This window comes from Macrosteles quadrilineatus, unplaced genomic scaffold (genome assembly GCF_028750875.1).
Source record: "Macrosteles quadrilineatus isolate MER2022 unplaced genomic scaffold, UCM_ALF_1.0 Scaffold_3__2_contigs__length_128488019, whole genome shotgun sequence".
Lineage (NCBI taxonomy): Eukaryota > Metazoa > Arthropoda > Insecta > Hemiptera > Cicadellidae > Macrosteles > Macrosteles quadrilineatus.
This window is the reverse complement of record NW_026542596.1, coordinates 22,353,407-22,375,461: the sequence shown is the minus strand read 5'-3', so window position 1 is coordinate 22,375,461 and position 22,055 is coordinate 22,353,407. Positions and strand designations below refer to the sequence as shown.

The following is a 22,055-nucleotide window of genomic DNA, read 5'->3' as shown; positions in this document are numbered from 1 at the left end:
TATTAGTTATTTGTGTAACTAGTGCACGAAGTGGCACTTGCTGCACATGAGAGATTGTTTACGGAAAGTTTCTAGAATGCAGCAAAGACAAAGACACTTTGCGCTCGTGTTACACATTATATTTTTCTACAGTTACTTTATAAAGCATATAAATAATAATCTTTCAAACACTAAACAACACGTTTTAAGTTTTAGGTTAGGTTAAATCCATGCATTGAACGAAAATAGAATGTTAAGTGTTAATAAAAAACAGGTCAAGTCCTAGTATCAATAGCCAAAGGCTGAGAAATGCTGCAACAGCTGATCGTAGTCATAGTATTTTTGCGTGTTGCCAACTTATTTTCAAGCGTACAGTGCGCCAAATAAAAGTAGACTGTTTTGTGTTTGTGTTGTTTGGTTGGAATACTGGAGTGAGACAAAGTAAAATGAGTGCAGAAAACGTAAGTAAATGCAGCAATTAGATACTTTGCATGCTATAATCAGTAAATGAATACCCGCTTTGTCAGGTAACTGTAGGAAATAGTTATTTTCCTACAGTCACCCGACAAAGTTGGCTTCCTTGTACTGTTTATAGTACAGAAAGCTGCTAATTGCTGCATATTTATACTTTGCCGTACGGTTTATACTTTGTCGTACGGTTTATACTTTGCCGCACATCAGGATTCCAACAAAACAACACAAAACAGCGTGGTTCTATTATGCACGTAATCCGTGTACGCTTGGAAATAGGTTGGCAACACTTAAAGATAATAATACTATGAACAGCTGATTGACTATTATAACTACGATTTAACCTGTCATTTCGTGTTTATAGTTTCGGTATTTCTGAACTTTCTGAACTTTTCTTTTAAACGTTTTTAAAACATGCCTACGATCTTAATAAACAAGAAAATACCTTTAAAGCATTTTTTTTTAGGCGTGGAAACCACTTCAAATTACAAAAACATACGGAACTATATTCTCAAAACGCGGAGCACAATTCTTGCCGAGAAAAAATAGCGGAGTGATACGGACCGCGGATACTACTTTTTCTAGGGCACCATTTGTGTTGCCAGCTGAACCTAAAAACGTGTTGTATAGTGTTTGAAAGATTATTATTTATATGCTTTATAGTGACTGTAGGAAAAATATAATGTGTAACACGAGTGAAAAAGGCCTTTGCTGCACTCGAGATCATTCCGCACTCGCCTGCGGCTCGTTTGTAAACATTGCTCTCGTGTGCAGCAAAGTGCCACTTTCACCACTAGTTACACAAATAACTATTTTGTAACTAGTGGGCGAAGTGGCACTTTGCTGCACACGAGAGAAATGTTTACGAGTGTGGAAAGTTTCTTGAGTGCCGCAAAGGCAATTTGCACCTGTGTTACACTTTATATCTTTCCTACAGTTATTATAAAGCAATTGGTGGGAAAAAAAACTAAATATGGGCTATTACACTTTTATTAATAACCAAACACTTAACTATCTATACAATCAACCAACACAATATAAAGTGTAATGGTGGAAATGGAATATTTACAAATTTAATACAAAACGGATCAATAAAACCCCCACTCCAAAATTCCGGCTAAGGTCGTTCCTTAAAAAAATAAATACTCTCACAATTCATTTATCTTTGGAGATTCGAGTGTGCGACATTGAATAAATAAAAGCGATCAGCAGTTCATGCTTTGATTAGAAGTTCAATACTGATTTTTATCGATAAGTACTGAAGTGTAATACTAAAGGTTGAAAGGATCACACTTAGTAAGATCTAATAGCTGGAGGTACAGTAGCTGCTTCCTTCTCATCCAAGGTCTTGTCAATCACAGGTCTGTATTCGAAGATCACCTGGACAGATATAAAAAAGTCTGGATTAAATTGAACTCTATTTATTTAATTTATTACTTAAATTTCAATTGAACAAAGAAACTTGGTAAACAAACCATTTTCAATTTATTTTTAAACCTTGATACAAACTCAGAATGATTGCATTTCAGAGCAACACTAGGATAAGTAACACATGTGTAGTTGAGTGTGGTTTACTGTACCTTTCCAGTTGAAATGTCCATCTTGGTGAGGGTATGCTTCCTCCAGTGCTGCTCCATAGGTTTGGGTGTCTGTCCCTCCAAAGGCTTGCTGTAGTCGTATTCATCAACCCTTAGCTGCACAGTAACACAACATTAGTCACTGATTACATTAAGATGTTTATGATCAAATATATACATTTGAATTTTACTTTTAAGAATTAATAGTCAGCTACAAACTGTTCAGCATTTAAGAAAAATTTCAGCATTCACTAGTTAGCAACAAGAATACTTTCTAAACATACTCTATACACTTTGCTTTGATGAAAATACCTATGAGTATTCTTTAAAATACTAAACCTAGACCTATTTGTCTAGGTTGTCTGTAAGAGAGTGTTCAGTAAGCTTCAGTACATCAAGGTCTGATCCAAACTAATTGGGAGTAGGCACTGTTTGGATTTGATTACCAAATGGTTTTATTAGTCATAAATGCAGTAAATTGTGTAAAAATTAAATTATTTATTCTTATGGCTTCAAATGGTCATTTATTGGTCACGACATCAACCCTTGCAATCATGACAACACTGTGTGATGGTCACGACAACACGCATATCACGTTCAATGATCATGTAACCACCGTGATCATTTCAAGTCAACATTGTGATCATCTTCCGTGATCCAAGCAACACTCATGATCATCTTCTGTTATAAAGTTCTTCTTCTTACACATCGGCCTTAAAAGGGAATTAGTGGAATGCCGTTAATAAATGGACCTTCAGCCAATGGCTATTAACATTATTTCAAGTTTTCCGATTCCATAAAAAGCTTCCAATCAATTCACTGAACTTTTTCTGGTCATAGTGGTCATCAAAATTATTGTACAATTTCTCACAGTTGGCTTGGATTAGTGGAATTGAGATTAGAAAGACTTTTGTGTGTTATTGTAAAAAGTCAAAATGGGTAAAACTAGGTATCAAGTTTTGACCAATCAGAAACAGAACACACAACAAAACAGGTCTGTTGAATGTTTGTATTTTATCAAGGTTTAAAATGTTTTCTTGCCTTAAAGTCATCTCTAGCATGGGCTCCTCGGGACTCCTTGCGGTTCTCAGCAGAGAATATAGTCTGCATGGCGTTGATCATCAAGTTCTGCAGTTCCAGAGTCTCGACCAGGTCAGTGTTCCACACCAGGCTTCTGTCATGAACCTGTCGTGAGAATATCATCACTATATATCATACAAATAAAATTAAGATTTACTTGCTAACTTGGTGGATTGATCGTTTGCTTAACGACCTTTAATTTGATGTGCATATCAACCTATGCTTACTTTAAAGATTTTCTTCTTACTCTATGTGGGCCGCCCCCTGGAGGAGAGGAAAATTGATAATTGCTTAAAAAGGTAGGTTTTTATGATAAATATCTAGATACAAAACTGTACCACCGTATCTACGTTGGTTAAAAAAAAATATTAAGCCGTTCCGGGACTTTTTTAGCACACTGTATGGATACCATCAACACACATGCCTAAGGCTTGGAACTGGCCTGTGGAGTGCTTAGTAAATTTAGTAAATTTTTTACAATTTAACAAAATTTTATTGAAATTGTCTCCTGTTTGTGTCTAAATACTAAATTTTTGTATAAATACCTGCATTCATGCAATCCAGATTGTTTCAAAAGAGCTACAAGTTAATACTCACATCAAGGTCACAAAAATAAACACAAATAACGTTAAAACAACATTTTTTATCGTCTTGTGGCGTCAACTTTGCCACAGCTGTTTAATTCTCTTCCTCATTTTAATACTTTATTGGTTTGCAACAGCTATTGATATATTTCTTGTTTTGTTTTTCTGTTATGTTGTACCTCAAGTAAACTATTCTTTTATCAGTGGAAGAGTCTCTTTCTAGTGGTGTACTAGGCCTATTTTATTTAGAGATTATTTATACAACATCATTGATGATTCTTTTTACCTTAATATGTGTGAGCGTGTTTAATGAATTGTTTATGTTGACCTTTAAACACAGCGACAACACATTCAATACTGGCCTGAAGCACAACATTTGACACTACTGTCGCTGATTTTTATTCATTAAAAACCCCAACATTACTCTAATTAGCCTACCTTGACATCAGAAAGGTCTTTGTAGATAGCCTCCATCTTTCGGCAGCCGGCCTGTAGACTCTCTGCCTCTCTGAACACAGCAGCATGGGCCTGCATGGTCTTCTGCATGTTGAGACGCAGAGTGGCCGTCGGAACTGCTCCATCGGCAAACCTCACCCCGTCCAGGTTAGCGACTGAAGCTTCTCCAGCATTCTGTAGCAATACCAACATAAGACAATACAAATTACTAAAGAGAAAGGAACACTCTGAATAGTAAACATTTTTATCATTGCTGTATATATTTTGTTTATTGATAGATACTCATTCTCACACCATAAGTCAGGCCTGAGTGTGTAGCAAGGAAATAAAAATATCTGTCAGTATAAATTGAATCTTTCGAGTGGCAGGAAAAAATAGACATTTCCAATTGTGTATTAGTACAATTTCCGCACAACCATCGCTTTTGCTATTTTGTAAAGTTATTGAAAAAAATGCTGCAGGCTTCATCATTTGTTACGGTATTCAGAGAAGAGTAGAAGAGCGGTGAAGTTTCTGTCCCTATTGCACTAACCTACCTAAACAGCATCCTAATGACATGCTTGTTATCATCTGTTAGATAATATAACTATTTTTGGGTGTCACTCACCTTATTGAAATCAGAACACAGTCCTTGTCACCACAGTTCATCGCACACGCACAAACACAGATTTCTAATAAGCGAGTTTCCATTTGCATGTTTTTATTTTCAATTAATTATAGCCTATTTAAATAACATTAGGTTTAATGAGTACTTAAGTTTGCTGCTACAGGGAAGGTAATAGAGTGTGTTTTTAAATACTCTTCGCAAAAACATGGGAGTTTTAAATTTACTTTTATTGAATTTTCTCTGTAACCAATAAGCATACAAAAAAACGTTGACATACTAAATCTTGTTTTTTAAGTTCTTTAAAATGGTCTATATATAAATTGGAAATGTTTGTGTTTTGAGGGTCAAAAATGAGAAAAACAAATTTTTACCCCATAAAACCTCGTTCCCATGGTCCGATCATCACTGCCTCGTATGCATTGAGTATAGGAAAAGATGCTCTTATATTTATTTTGTTCTCTCTGTGGTAATAGCTACTTCCCTATCCATAGGGAAATTCGCTAAAAATACGGCCAAAAGTATAAGTAAAATAAGTTCGCTATTGTCATTTTTTGTATGTGCTTTGTAAATTTCAAATTCTTCCAGGGTGTCCAATTTATTGCCTTTTGTACATGTGTGAAGGATTTCCAAGCCAGTGTTGAGGTCATTTAGGTCGTGATTATTGTCCATTAGATGTTGGGCAAATGTAGACTTTTGTTTGTCAGCTTTCGGTTTCGGATGATGCTCCTTATATCTAGTTTTAAAAGTGCGCCCCGTTTTTCCTACATAAACACTAGGACAACTAGCACATTTAATTCTGTATACCCCTGACCTGTCACCCTTATCAATAACCTTTCTCGTAACATTAAGTTTGTTCATAGTCTTGTTATTTGTCCTAAAAGTTAACTCTACACCATGTCTTTTTAATTCTTTGGCCAATACATTCTGTAACGAATGGGAATATTCCACACATACATACTTCTTATCATGCTGAACTTCATTATTTTTATTCCTATTTTTACACTTCTGTTTGTTAATTAATCTGTCGATCATATTTGCTTCAAACCCATTAGCTGTTGCTATGTGTCTAATGATATTGAGTTCTTTCTGATAATTAGTGGGTGACATGGGGACGTTTAGCAGTCTATACACCATACTGTTGTATGCTGCAAACTTTTGTGAGGGTGGATGGTAAGAGGTGTTATGTATTGTCTGGTTTGAAGTAGTTGGCTTCCGGTATATGCTGAAATCTAGTCTATAGTCTATTTTCTCTATGGTCAAATCCAAAAAATTGATCTTATTTGATTCTTCTACTTCCATTGTAAATTTTAAATTAGGTGATATGGTATTAAGATAAATGTGTAATAAATCCAGTTGTCTGTTATTTCCGTTGAACAAAAGAATTGTATCATCAACATATCTGTGGTACTGCAATATTTTTTGCTTTTGTTTGTTGTAGTCTGAAAATATAAATTCATTTTCTATATAATTTAAGTAAACATCGGCAAGAATACATGACAGCGGGGAACCCATTGCTAGGCCATCAGACTGTGTGTGACCTCAACACTGGCTTGGAAATCCTTCACACATGTACAAAAGGCAATAAATTGGACACCCTGGAAGAATTTGAAATTTACAAAGCACATACAAAAAATGACAATAGCGAACTTATTTTAAATGACAAACTACAATTCAAATCACATGTAATTTTCAATAGTATTTTAAGTCAGAGGAAGGATTTAAGACCAAGAGGGCAAAGTACAAATGATAATGCCGCCACTGACACGACACCGCATGAATGACTCCAGTCAGCTACTTGCTCTTGTGCGGATATGTCTAATCAACAGGCCTGTTAAGTAAAAAACCCCCGTTTATGTTTATGTATGTGTACGTCGCGTGTGACAGTTTGTGTTTTTGTATATTAACGATGCCACTTGGCTGAACGTCTGATGATGGCATGGATATGCTGAAACGGCCGTAACAATGTTTCAACTTCTATGAGCTGATTGACGAAGGTAACCTTATATTTGTGTTGATTGTTATCGACAAAAAGTACACGGTATGATCAGGCGTACATAAAGAGAGTAATGTATTCACTGGTAACCCCCCTCCCATATTGCACACTCAGTGGTTAAAGTAACTGGAAGTTACCTTTACAGAGCATCTAAACCTGGATAGGACATAGGAATATTAAACTACATCTGAACCCACAACATTTGATAATAGTAGCCAAACTTCCAGAGTTCATTAATTCTATGATTAATTCTATTAGTTCTACGATTGGTATAAATTTAAAATCCTTATATATAATACGTGAAGGCGATTTCTAGAAAACACTACTCCTCCGTTAATAATGGACGGATTTTTACAAACGACGTGTCAAAATAAAGTATTTTTTGTTTAGACGCCCCCTTTCAACAATTCATATAGTAAAAGTCCTCGGGCTTTGCCCCACAGGCCATCAAAGTTGGATTTTCTCCCATAAGATTAACATGGAGGAATCGAAATATTTAATTGGGAACTTTGTCCCCTCTAATGTGAGAGAACGGCTGGGGGTAGAAACTTGGTAGAGGTGTCCAAAGAAAGATCTTGGTCTGTAGATGAGTTATCAAAAGAAAAACTAACCAAAATCCCTTAGGACTCTGCCCCAGAAGCCTTTAAAGATCCCTTCACAGAGTTGTTTACATTTTGGCCATGTGAATAATACTTTTTAATGAAACAGCTGTACATTTTTAAATTGTATTTCAAACAACACATATTTATTGGGAGCTACTGAATTCTACGAAATAACTATTTGCAATATTATTTTCTGATTTTAAAATTGATTTTATTCTTTATCATGTCAGGTTTTGCAATATAACGTTACATTACGAAATCAGTGGGAAATGATTTTATCACAGCAATTCTGAAATTATTTTTTATTGAGCTATCTTATATCTATTGTACGGGTTGGTGTCTGCCTTTTTCACTACTTTAACCTACATTTTATCATTTTATTCTACACATATCAAATATTTATGTAGAAATATCTGCTCTTATCGTGTCTAATAAATTCCAAACATAGAAACCTTGCCTAAAATGGTACCCATCGGGACAAACTATTTGCACCTGCCTATATTACGAATTTGGTTGGCGCACTGGGTTGGTAACATTATTGAAAATAACACGACATTTTTGCTGTAAAATATTGTACAAAGAGAAAATACTATTTAAGCAGCTACTGTCATGACAGAAAGGTCATATTCCTTTTAAGCTTGATCACATAATCCTTTATAAGATACGTTGATTAACAATATGTAAACGTCAATATATACGTAACAGCCAATTTAAGGTATTTTTACTTTTTGGAAATGTCCCATTGCTATGTGATTTGCATTATTTGTTGCCAATGAAGCCGCCAAGACCATATGAACTAGGAGGCTCCTAACAGTTCAAAAATAAAGGCCAACTTCACTTCAAGTATTCCACTACACCTAACATTCCGTAGAGAGATTATATTGACAACTTTACGTTATTGATAACGCTGAGACAACTAACTGACATCCCGCATGTCAACAAATTCCAGCTTTAACAGTAACCCCACAATCAATTTCTCAGAACTGTGTTAGAGGGTTCATTCATTGGCACAGAAGTACGATATGAACTGACGTGACGTGAAGAAGGATAAATCAAACTTCCACTGTAACGGATCCCTTTGAAGTTAGAATAATATGTCTTCCCAAAAAATATTTCCTTTTCAAATAAAATCATATTACACTGATGAAATCACGGAAGTGTTTAACTACAAAAGATCCACCAATACGATTACTATTTAAAGGTTCTTCCAAAGGGAGAGATACCAGACAACATACTAATAATAACTCTGATGACTTACAGTATAGGAAATATTTTAATCATTGAATGAGCAACCAAATTTGGCAAACTAACGCAATTAATACCCTTATTGTTTTTACACTTATTACTCTTTAAACAATGCTAAATGCTCAAAATATGTATATGTCACCCAATTTATCGCAGTTACATGAATTAACGTAAGCCTTGATAGTAACCGTTGATTTCGACGGGTTTCGCCTAAAGTTTACTTAAGTATAGTGTTAAGTATAGTGTAACACTATACAGGCCTACTACCCTGTCATGATTTCAAATTATTGAAGATTTTATCAACTGACCGGACTGAGATCTCCAATCTTCTCGCCAGGCTTGTTCTCCTCAGCGATGGCCTTGGCACAGGCACGTCCAAACACAACCAGATCCAACAGAGAGTTGGCTCCCAGCCTGTTGGCTCCATGTACAGAGGAGCAACCGGCCTCTCCACAGGCGTACAGACCTGGCACAATGGCGTCCTCACCGTCCTTCAGGGTGAGCACCTACAGAGGATAACATTGTAAAAATAAATAAAGATACTCGGAACAATAACTCATAGAGTTGGTCAAGACCAACAAATTTGAGAAGCAGGTTAGAAAAATATTTGGCATGATATATTTTTCCCTGGATTTTTCCGGAACTGGATTTTCTTTAAATATATTGAAGCCCGAGCAAATAACATCGCTAAGCCACCTAGTTAACAAATTTCATCAATTTGAAAAGAAATAAAGCCTATAGACCTAGTTATTAATTTTGTGTAGGCCTAAACTTATTTTCCCTTTTGAATCTTTTTTTCCCTTTTTGTCTCACCTTTACGTCCTAGGACGCTAGGCTTTAGCCCGGAACTGTTTTACACATTACTTCAAGCTATTCCTAGAAGTTGGCATTATCACATAAAATCCATTGATGATTAGCGGGATTCAAACACAGCACCTCAGAGACCGAAGCTTGCTGTCCAATCCCTTAAATGAAATGAAAATACTTCTTTATTGAGGCGAACTTAGGACCTCATGGTCCTTTCTTAAAGTTAACCTCCAAACTAAACTAAAAGATTGAACTATATAGGCTTTTACAACATTGTGAAGTCTTATCTATGTTATGTATAGTTGTCCTCACAATTCTTGTGAATTACTCCAAAGTACGTTTTACTCATTTTTTTAGCTTTCTGTTTTCATACATTGGTATTTTGACTGAAATAATTGTTTTGAGACTTCGATATGGTCAAAATAAGGATAGTGGAAAAAGTGTAACAAGAAAGTAAAAGGAGTGCATTGCACGTCCTGATGATTTAGGACAGCTAGTGTCACTGAGACTGCTTCAGTGCTACACAAGGCTTGTGAATAGTTTACATGGTACCGTACGGTGGATAATAGAGTATAGCGGCTGTTACACACCTGACCCTTGTAGTTGGTGGGCACACCACCCATGTTGTAGTGCACGGTTGGCAACACTGGTATCGGCTCCCTGGTGACGTCCACTCCAGCGAAGATCATGGCAGTCTCAGAGATGCCCGGCAGCCTGGTAGCCAGCTGATCTGGAGGCAGATGGTGCAGTTGCAAGTATACATGGTCCTTCTCTGGGCCACAGCCTCTGTAATAGTGTATGGTTAGGAAACCTACATAGCAATGCATTCAGTTTAAAACATATTGGAAGTAAACCTGGATGGACATCTTGGTTGGTATTTCATAACACACAGCTATGTTATTACATTAAAGACGATACTGTTCTTTTAATCAAAAGGTGGTTCTGATTAGCAGGATGTTCTGAAGGTTTTGGATCAGCGGGACTGTGGTGTAAGTTAGTTGTATTGGGACCGAAGCAAAAAAGAATTATTTGAAGAAAAAAATTCATATTCTTAGTCACAAGTTGATTAGTATAAAAATAAAACTACTGTACATTCATCTATTTTATACTTTTTTAGTCTTAATTACAAGGATAGAAATTAATTTGACCAATGTAGGCCTATATTTTTTAGCAACAAATTTATGTAAATTTTTTTTACTATAATCTTTATTTTTATTTTGCAGTTTAAAAAAAGAATTATTATGTTGTATGACCCAAATGTACAACAATCTACCAATCTAATACAAAGACAAAGCTTAACAAGGTGTGACAGTTCACTAAACAAACTAGTTACCCGGCACAATTGCATAATTTAGTTTATCATATCCATATTTTTATAAAATGAACACTGTGAATGTGAGTTACCTGCCCTCCTTGATCTCAATGGTCATTGACCTGGATACAACGTCTCGTGAGGCGAGATCCTTGGCCACGGGGGCGTAACGCTCCATGAACCTCTCTCCCTGGGAGTTGATGAGGTAACCACCCTCTCCTCGGCAACCCTCAGTCATTAGACATCCGGCACCATAGATACCTGCAACCAAGTATAGTCCGTGTAAAACCTTTTATAGTCTCACAACAAATTAGGCTATTATACATAATTAAATTATACATAATTCAATATCAGTTATTATTTTTAGAGGGAACAACAGTGATTAAATTTCTGAAAATAAACACAAAACTACATAGGATTAATTAGAAGATGTGATTCATTCAAATACAGTGATGGCCAGTCCTTTAACTGTCCAAATTATTCCAGATGTAGTCATATTACTAATTCTAAAACGGCTGAGTTCATAAGCATCCTCTCCAAATGTAACTCATCAATTAATTTAGGCCTAAGTTGTGATTACCAGAACAAAGCTGGCAAAACATATTAAACGCAAAATATTACCACTGGCTAACACGATGGAAACAGTAACGAGTATCTGTACTAACCAGTAGGGTGGAACTGGACAAACTCCAAGTCCTCGTTGTAGAGGCCAGCACGAGACACCATAGCTGTACCGTCACCAGTGCAAGTGTGTGCGGAGGTGCAGGAGAAATATGCTCTACCATAGCCTCCAGTAGCTAGCACCTGAGACAAACATAGGCCTATATTGTTTACAAACTGACACAAGAAAGCTTAAGTACCACGCTTAAGAAATTACCAGGCATAAAATGTGTCTAAACTTTTCGTTTATTCCGCTCCTGAACCTGTACTTGTCCTTTGATCTTATCAGTTTGACTTGGTTAAAAAGTTAGCGTATTCGACAGAAATCGAGTTAAGTAGTTCCCCAGCACACTCTGTCAGCGGCTCAATTCAGCTGTGTTAATTCTAAAACTGAGGGATAGAATCTGTGGTTTTATCAATAATAACTGTACGAGTAATCCTAAAATAACAGCAAACTCTTTTCATACCGTGTTCTTAGCACGGAATCGATGGATGGATCCATCTTCAAGGCAGAGAGCAGTGACTCCCCGACACTCGCCTCCCTCCATGATCAAGTCGAGAGCGAAGTACTCAATGAAGTAGTTGCAATCATAGCGCAGTGACTGGCCATATAGGGTGTGCAACAGGGAGTGGCCTAGTGTTCAAACAAACACCGTCATGAACTAAACAGCTAACCACCATCGGAAAGGCATAGAGCGACATCTTTGTAATCAATTTGGAAAAGCGTTGTTAGATAACATGTCTACACAATTAACACCTTTTGAGGTGTTGAAATGAATGCGATAGCTAAATTAAGTTTACTTGTCATAACTGAAATAAGGTTGCAAAAACCAAGAATACAAAAAATTTAAGTTTATTTTAATCTGCTGAAGAAAGCAGTCACACACTCTTTATCTATACTATTATATAAAAATCTAATGGTGTCTGTCTGTATGTGTATTACTAATAGGTGCAAAAACTACTGAACCAACTGGGCTAAAATTTGACAAAAATATAGTTACCATACCAAGGACCATTATAGGAATATTCACATTTCGATACAGACCGTAGGCTTTGCCCCTTTGGCTTTAAAAGTTCTGATGTGAAGATTTTAAAAGTAAATATTGATTGGTCTCCATGGCTGTGATGAGAACACTAACAATGTTTGTTTACATTTGCTTTGACATTTAAATGTAAACAAGAAGAACTGCTAAACTGCATATTTCACAACTTCAGACAGCTGATACAAAGAAATTAAATATAATATTTTCCATAACTTTGAGGTAGGTTTGTTTTAATCTAACCTTTTATCATGGATTATTTATTCTAAAACTATGTCAATGATTATATAAAAAAATATTCTATAACCGTTGCTGTATCAACTCCTGGTATCAACTCCGGCTCTACTTTGGATTTTTTTAAAGCGTCTAAGTTATGAAAATAATATTATTTATATGATTTCATTGAAACAGTATGAAAATTACAATGTATAGATGTTTTATATGAATTTGGAGGCTACTTTAAATAAATTCTAACTGCTTAACATGTGTTAGATTAACTTAACATAACTTGCACATCACATTTTTTTTTATATATATATGTATGCTAAATTAAGTTATTGTGTTTTGCTAAACCTACGATTAAATTAAACTAAAGAATATCATCAATAACTAAATTGTACGTCGTTGATTTTTGTTTTTTAAAATCTGTTGTAGCCTATATGTGTAACTATAATAAATTATCAAATGGTAATACAAAAAACTCTCATTTTATCTTAACATAGCTTTCAGTGCTTTCAGTTCACATTTACTTTATTTGATAAATTTATTATTTGTGTTTTGCCACTCCACTGATTAAATTAAACCAAGGAAAATATCATAAAACTAAGCAGTACACTGTGTTCCTTTGTTTCTAAAATCAATGAAATATCTGTTACTATGTTTACTTAATGGTAAGTGTGCAATATGTAAAGGCAATGGAAGATGGAACTGATTAAAAAAACTGGTTTGTATATTAAGTTGTTTGTTGATATTTTTGTAGAGTAGAATCAGAGATGCAATGAAACATACTGTATTTGCTATTACATTTTTTAGTCCTTGATGTTTTTATAATCATATTAGTTTTGTCTACTGTCTTTAAAGCTAAATTATTTGTTTAAAATTTTTTATAGTATCTATAGATATAGTTTCTTTAATATTTCAAAAAACTGTATTGTCTTTAATGCTAAATTATTTGTTTAAAATTTTTTATAGTACCTATAGATATAGTTTCTTTAATATTTAAAAAAACTGTATTGGTAAGGCACAGCAATATTTCTAAAGTTTATAACAGCTGACTTAGTTTTGCTAATAATTTATTGTGAGTGAAGATACTGAAGATGGAACGATTTGTAATTTAATTTAAAGAAGAGAAATTTTTAAAAAATGTTCATTTAAATTTAATAATTAGTAATAACTTCAAAATTGAAATTTAAAATGTCAATAATAAATAAAAAGATATGTAATTAAGGGAGATGAAATGGTGGTACCGGTACCCACTACTTACCAGATTTAAAGTCATAACTTAAACGTTTCTAAAAGCGTTGGCGGATGTGTAACTATTATATGCAACAGATGTAAAGATTAAAATGTATCTATTTTGTGTCCTCTTCCCGTTGCAAAGCACGGGTACAACAGCTTGTTAGTTATATAAATAAAAATCAAATAAACAACTTGACCATGTTTTGGCCATCTTATCTTATTTACAGTAAGCGCCTTCTTATACAAATTTAGGGGTATTCGATGCATCGAAAATGCATTAAAATTCCGATTCAAATCGATGCATCAAATCACGATTCGATTCATTGGGGATCAAAAAACAATGAATTCGATTCATGAGGGAGTCAGTATCAATAAACAAAAAACTCCTGCAGAAAGTCAATGCAATAACCGCAATACAGGAGCGCGTTGTTGCGTTTCCTTTGAGAAGGATATATATTTTTTCACCTAAAATTCATACATGTCATATGTATGAATAAGCCTAATACCACATCAACAAAAATTTGCGTTACACAAATGTGGTAAATTTTAATTAGCCTATTGTTTTTTCACTCCATTGACAAGTATTAATAGAAAAATGCTGTATTGCTTTGAATCGAGTTGCATCGATTCAAATCAAAAATCATTTTCATCGAATCGTTGCTTCAAATCGAAAATATTTTGCTGCTTCGCACATCCCCAACACATTTAAACTGAGACCCAATCAAATATTAATTTGACCCGCTCAATGTAGCCCAAATAAATAGGATACATATGAGATTTACAAATCATAAATAAAAATACATCAATGTAATCATGACATGTACCTGTCCTATCTGCCACACAGCAGCACCTATGCGCTTGGCCACCCTTGCCAAACTTAAGACTCTGACCTCCAAAAGCTCGTTGGTAGATCTTACCATCGTTTGTTCGTGAGAACGGCATACCTGTAAAAATGTACAAGAAATATTACTAACCATAAAATAATTTCCACTAAAACATTTATGGCCAATGTATTTACAAATTTTACAGCTTGTAATTACAAGCATTGAAATCACTGAAAGAACTGAGATTTAACATCACCAATGTTTTGTGTATAATCCTGTCATTATTCAAATATGCGACCTATGTGGGACTATTTTTTCGTATTTATAATGTATATACGAGGTACGTTTGGAAAGTAAGTGTCGTTTCCCCTACTCTCCGGCGTAGTGCTGCGATCGCAGTTTAGCGCACACCCAGTAGTTACTCTGTGTCAACCGGAAGGAAATTACGCCATTTTGAACACGCTATTGTTATCGTACACTTTGTAGCGCTTGTTCGTAATGGCTGCATTAATTCAGAATCTTGCCAAATGTGAAATTCGATGGGTGATTTGTTTTCTGAATCCAAAAAACTTTAAAACAATTGACATTCACTGACAAATCTGTGAGGTTTATGGGGACAATGTAATGAGTGATTCAATGGTGAGAAGATGAGTTCGTCAGTTCAATGAAGGGCGAGATACAGTGCATGATGAGGAACGAAGTACACGTCCACCTGTGGTAAACGATGAACTGATTAGTGCAGACAATGAAAAGATTAAAGAAAACTGTATGTTTACGATAAGTGCTCTTACACGTGAATTTCCACAAGTTTCACAGTAATTTATGAGAAGGTTACTGAAAAACTTGGCTTTTGTCAACTTTGAGCACGTTGGGTACCTAAAACCCTTTCTGAAAGGGACAAATCAGCCAATGTGTATTGAAGACACTTCTTCAGGGCTTTGGCCTTGACCATCCTCTGTACAGCCCTGACCTCACTCTAAGCGATTTTCATTTGTTTTGCAATCTTAAGTCTTTTCTTGGCTGTCAGAAGTTAATCTGCGGTGAAGAGCTGAAAGAATGTGTTACCTCATGGTTAACTACACAGGTGGCAACATTCTACGAGGAGGGTATACTCAAACCTCTACCGCGCTATGACAAATGCTTCAAAAATCACAAGAGTTGTAGATATTTTTAAAATAAATGTCTTTTCTGTATCTGTAGCCTACTCATTATTCCTTTATTTCAAAATAAAACTTACTTCCCAAACTTACCTCGTACAATTTTTGAAATAAAACATATTTTGATTTGATTTATTTGACACTTTTGTTACACGAGAGAGACTTACCGTAGTTTTCAAGCTCGATGACAGCTTTAGGGGCTTCCCTGGTCATGTAGTGGATAGCGTCCTGGTCCCCCAGCCAATCAGAACCCTTGATAGTGTCATACCTGCAACACACATACTCATTAAGTATGAGGTATAACTAAACATAAAGATGGTACAATAATTAAAAATTAAAACTATAACAAACTATGTATGTTTTGAAAATAAAATTGGGTAACCTACACTAAGACAATCCATTTCAAGTAGGTAGTCCAAAGGTGGTTGCTTCAAGATTTTAATTTTTTTCAAATTTTTGTCCTTTAAATTAGGCTACATATCATCAGAAGTACAAAAAATACAATTGTTTTATTTTTATTTTATTTTTCTTCTGTATGGCGATCATTTTTTGTTGCTAGAATGCCCGTTATCAGCTATTTCAGAGCTCTGCGTTAAATTTAATTTAAAGGTCTAAATACCTGTTTAAAGTTTGATGCAATCATGTTACAAAAACTGATATTTAAGAATATTTTTTTTCATAAAGCAATTTTTGACTATGGGTTCAAAAATCTAAACAAAATTTAAATTTCAAAAGTTTAATGTTTTCTGGAAATAAAAATTTGGCTCAGATGTAGTACACAGAGCTCTAAAATCGCTGAAAACCGGCATTCAAGCAACAAAAAATGGCCGCCATACAGTAGAAAAATAAAATAATTGTATTTTTGTACTTCTAATGATGTAGTGATAAGAGTATGCAGTATCCTACTCTCAAGAATCAAAATATGATCCAAAAATTAACTTGAAGCAACCGATTAATTTATTTCTGGACCACTTGATATAGATGGTTCAAGGCTTGATTCCTTAATTTTGGGTTCCTTTGATAAATTATTTTAATCAAGATCTCCTAAGATCGTATAGAAAATGTCTAGTAATTATAATGATTGAGAATAGGCCATAAACCCATAATCTTAGGTAATAGAATGAAATAAAAATCAAGCCTGTACTAGTAGTACGCTTATTCTGCGCGTAACGGGATGAGTGAACATGAGCCGAGCGCAATAATGAAAGAGTCCACCCACACCTAGCCTACTTACCGGTGTCACTGGTGAACACAATAATGTTATTTGTATGGGCAAATCAACCAAATCTCAGTCAACAACAATCCTAACTTCTCGTCCACTAATTAACGAAAGTCATTGGTAATATACGTAATGGATTTCCAACAGTTATCGATATGAGGTAAATCCATCGTTCCTGTACAAAACGTCTTTTGATTAAATAAAACCTATTTCCATATCTGTTATGAAACCTATCATAAACAAAACTAAGCCAAACTGAACTAATCTAACTTAAATAAATTGCCAAAGCACAGTGTAAGGAATCTCCAAAAAAATATCGTATTGCTAAAAATGATGATTTATATCAACGATAGCACTATTATATCATCTAAAAATGATTAAAAATCCAAAAAATGTTCATCTAACTAATGAATCTAAATGCCATTAACGGTTCCCACACTAAGCACTGCTCGAATTTACCACTTCCATCGTCGTGGACCTGTTTCCCTCCCTTCCCCCAGCATTTTAGTATTGCATGTACAACCACCACAAACTTTTCCCACACTCAGAACTTCTCGCATTTACCAAATCCTTCCCCACTTCCTACGACGTGGACCTCTTTTCCTCCCTTCCCATGGCCTTTTGGTATTGCAGATGCATTTATCTAACTGCCACCAACGGTTCCCACACTCCGCACTGCTCACCTTGACTACTTCTTTCACCACTTACTACGCCATTGACCTGTTTCCCACCCTTTCCATAGCATTTTAGTATTGTAACTGTTTCATTGCAGATACATAAATCTAATTGTCACCAAATGGTTCCCAAACTCCGCATTTCTCACCTTGACGCCTTGACTACTTCCTTTATCACTTCCTACGTCGTGGAGATGTTTTCCTCCCTTCCCATAGCATTTTAGTATTGCAGGTACATTAATCTAACTGCCACAAAGGGTTCCCACAATCCGGACTGCTAGCCTTGACTACTTCCTTCACCACTACCTACGTCGTGGACCTGATTCCCTCCCTTCCCATAGAATGTTATTATTGCAGATACATTAATCTAACTGCCACAAAGGGTTTCTACACTCCGGACGGCTCGCCTTGAATACTTCCTTCACCGCTTCCTACGTCTTAGACCTGTTTCCCTCCCTTCCTATGGTATTTTAGTATTGCAGGTACATTAATCTAACTGTCACAAAGGGTTTCTACACTCCGGACTGCTCGCCTTGACTACTTCCTTCACCGCTTCCTACGTCGTGGACCTGTTTCCCTCTCTTCTCATAGCATTTTATTATTGCAGATACATTATTCTAACTGTCACAAAGGGTTTCTACACTCCAGACTGCTCGCTTTGACTACTTCCTTCACCACTTCCTACGTCGTGGACCTGTTTCCCTCTCTTCCTATAGTATTTTAGTGTTGCAGGTACATTAATCTAACTGTCACAAAGGGTTTCTACACTCCGGACTGCTCGCCTTGACTACTTCCTTCGCCGTTCCTACGTCGTGGACCTGTTTCCCTCCCATCCTATGGCATTTTAGTATTGCAGGTACATTAATCTAACTGTCACAAAGGGTTTATACACTCCGGACGGCTCGCCTTGACTACTTCCTTCACCACTTCCTACGTGTCGTGGACCTGTTTCCCTCCCTTCCCATAGCATTTTTAGAATGGCAGATTCATTATTCTAATTGTCACAAAGGCTTCCCAAACTCCGGACTGCTCGCATGGACTACTTCCTTCACCACTTCCTACATCGTGGACCTGTTTCCCTCCTTTCCCATAGCATTTTTAGAATTGCAGATACATTATTCTAACTGTCACAAAGGCTTCCCACACTCCACAGCGCTCGCCTTGACTACTTCCTTCACTACTTCACTACTTTCTACATCGTAGACCTATTTCCCTATATTTCCATAGCATTTAAGTATTACAGATACATTAATTTAACAATCATAAAGGGTTTCCGTACTCCTTTCTTTTCACTGCTCACCTTTTCGCTTCCTTTACCACCCTCTACGTCGTGGACCTGCCCCCCCCCTCGCATAGCTTTTTAGTTTAAAGATATACCAACATCTTTGAATATTTAATATTCAATGCCAACATTAAATTGAATAATGTAAAAAGCTGCTTTGTTCTAAATACATGCATATATATTTTTAATTTAAAGGTGAATTTTAATACTGAACATAAACGGTATATAACTGCCTACTAATATTGTTAAGTTCAATTTAATTATCTGAAAGTTGTGAAAATTAATTAGCTTGAATAACATTATTCTGAAAGCTGTGAAATTATAATGATATATATTCATAGACGCCAACTGTTTACTCCATGAATGAAATAGCTTAGAGTAAAAGTCATTCTCTCTGTCTTAAGTAGACAACAAAATTGTTGGTCGCAAAACGTAAACAAATAAAAAGAAGAAGAAGGTAGCTCCTAATGTTATTCTTATGGGACGAATTTAAAAATGTTTATTAATTATTTTATAATTAATACTGAGCGGAATCGTCTAGAATTTTAATGGTGTCTTCCCACTGGTGTCATAATTATTTGTGCAAAATTTGAACGCTATAAGTGCGACGGTTCTTGAGTTTTTGGTGCGAACGAACACACACACACACACGGACAAGCGGACAACTTTTCTCCGACTCCGCTATACACGATACATTGTTATATCATTTGAAAAAAACATCATGAACTATTCGCCAAAAGAATTTTTTTCTATTAGCCTATAAGCTTTCTGTAAAAAATTATAGCATTTCAATAACATCAACCATGTGAAGCATGTGAAATTTTACATCGGCCAAACGTCTAGTATTGTCGCAAGCTGGTGTAGTGGTAGAGAATGGGCTTCAGTCCCTGAGGTTCTGGGTTCAAACCCCGCCAATCACTAATGACTTGATGATGCAGCAACCCTCTCGGTTTAGTCTGATGTGTTTAAACCTTGACGTCCTGTGATGTGAAGGAATGACTAGGTATTGTCTAGTTTACTAACATGTGCCACTGCCAGTTGTCCTCCTCCATGTTGCCCAGGGCTGCATTGATGCCTCCCTGAGCAGCAACAGTGTGAGACCTGGTGGGGAACAGCTTGGTGATGACGGCTGTCTTGAAACCCTCGGCTACTAGACCAAACGCAGCGCGCAGCCCTGCACCTCCGGCACCAACCACCACCGCATCATACGTGTGGTCAATCACAGGGTAGTCCCGGGAGATCTATAACACAGCAATTGTAAGATGCAAAAAACCTTAACAATTTAAGAATTAAGGAAAATTCTAATGTTAAGTGTTTTGAATACCATTAGCTATGTCTGTTCTGTAATAGCATTGAAAAAGATACACAACTCTGACATAGACATCAAATTGCTTGTTAAAATTGCAGTAATTTGTAAGCCAAATAGAATTTTGTATAATTAAAACATCAATAGAATCCTGCTTTCCATTAAATACGTTTGAGAACATTTTTGCAAAAGTTTATCCATATCAATTTGAAAGTGATTAACAGAACTAAAAGTAAACAATAGGCATACAAAAATCCTCTTTGCCACGTTGTTAATTACAAAGTGTTTACAAATTAATAGAGGAGACTTGTGCACCTGTTGCTCGAATTCAAGCAATTGCGAAGCAGTACAGGCGTTATTTCAAAACGAATAACAGTCATAATTTCTGATGACTTTAAATTAGTCAACTCAAAAGCAATGTAATCAATCACTCCAGTTATCGAAACTGAAAACTAACTCACTCTGAAAAACAAACGCTCTTGTGTGTATCATGTGTTACTATGAACAGCTGTTTTAATTAATACAAATTATTCTTCAAGAAGAACTGGTAATATTGGAATTAATATTAATTTGAAATAACAACTTCACCAATATTTCTGAATTTTTAATTTTTATGAGGCCTTTCGCCAACTATGCTGGCATCATCAGACACATCACAAAACTTTTGTGATGTGTCTGATGATGCCAGCATAGCTGGCGAAAGGCCTCATAAAAATTAAAAATTCAGAAATATTGGTGAAGTTGTTTTTTCAAATTAATACAAAATTATTTATCTGTTTGAGTAAACAAAATTTAATCTCTATAAGAAATACATTGGGATTTTGATGGTCTGTGGGGCAAAGCATGAGGACTTTTATTACAGGAATTGGTGAAAGGGGGCGTATACACAAAAAATACTTAATTTTGACTCATTGTAAAAATCCGTCCATTATTAACAGAGGAGTAGTGTTTCATAGAAATGGCCTTTGCGTATTATATATAAGGATTTGAGGGCAGTTTACATGTCAATTGTTTACTCCACAAAGTTCATTTTAGTTTCTAGGTCAGACATAAACTGAAAACTCATTTGAGAAACACATCTTAAATGTAAACATTCTTGTCATCGAGACTGATTGTACAAATATACAATACAAAGGTTGGGTATGGTTAGGTTGGTTAGGTTGTTTACTTCAGTTAGTATTACAAAAATAATGTAGGCCTAGTAGTTTTTGGGATTACTAGTTTCCTGTCGTAAGACCCATTCTCAAAGCCAACATCAAATTATAGTCTATATCTCACAGATGTATTCATCAATAAGCTCACGTTTAAAACATAAATTTTGTTGAGCAGCTTGCGTCAGTTTATCCTGTAATTAAGTGTGGTCTGCGGGTCTGCCTAGCATTTATTAGGAAGGTTTTTTTAATTTTTTTTATCGAATTTCCCTATAGGGAAGTAGCTAGGCCTATGTACCTATGTAGATGGCGCGGTAAGACCTAGGCCTGGGACCGATTTACTTTTTTATTTTGATGTCCCCAGATGCATATTAAAAATGATATATATATATGTGTGTGTGTGTGTGTGTGTGTCTGTGAACAGGGGCGTCGCCTTGGGGGGGGTAGGGGGGGGAGCCTCCCCCCCCTAGAATCTGGGAAAGAGAAAAGTTGGGAATTTCCTTGCCACGAGTTGGGACAGTTGGGAAGTCAGATACAAGAAAAATATATTTTTAAACTAAACAAAATTTAA

At 35.7% G+C, this 22,055-nt stretch overlaps 1 protein-coding gene across 1 annotated transcript in view; it reads right to left on the bottom strand.

Annotated features, from left to right (window-relative positions):
* Positions 1-1,424: 1,424 nt before the first annotated feature.
* LOC128990515 (succinate dehydrogenase [ubiquinone] flavoprotein subunit, mitochondrial-like) overlaps positions 1,425-22,055 on the bottom strand; it is a 30,766-nt gene continuing 10,135 nt past the window's right edge. The window contains exons 3-14 of the mRNA XM_054412907.1: positions 20,051-20,268; positions 16,020-16,120; positions 14,696-14,815; positions 11,841-12,007; positions 11,379-11,517; positions 10,806-10,974; positions 9,992-10,187; positions 8,903-9,100; positions 4,130-4,321; positions 3,069-3,212; positions 2,031-2,144; positions 1,425-1,830 (exon numbers count right to left, since the gene is read on the bottom strand). Of these exons, the coding sequence (XP_054268882.1) occupies positions 1,744-1,830; positions 2,031-2,144; positions 3,069-3,212; positions 4,130-4,321; positions 8,903-9,100; positions 9,992-10,187; positions 10,806-10,974; positions 11,379-11,517; positions 11,841-12,007; positions 14,696-14,815; positions 16,020-16,120; positions 20,051-20,268 (1,845 nt within the window). The 3' untranslated portion in view covers positions 1,425-1,743. The remainder of the gene's footprint in view (positions 1,831-2,030; positions 2,145-3,068; positions 3,213-4,129; positions 4,322-8,902; positions 9,101-9,991; positions 10,188-10,805; positions 10,975-11,378; positions 11,518-11,840; positions 12,008-14,695; positions 14,816-16,019; positions 16,121-20,050; positions 20,269-22,055) is intronic.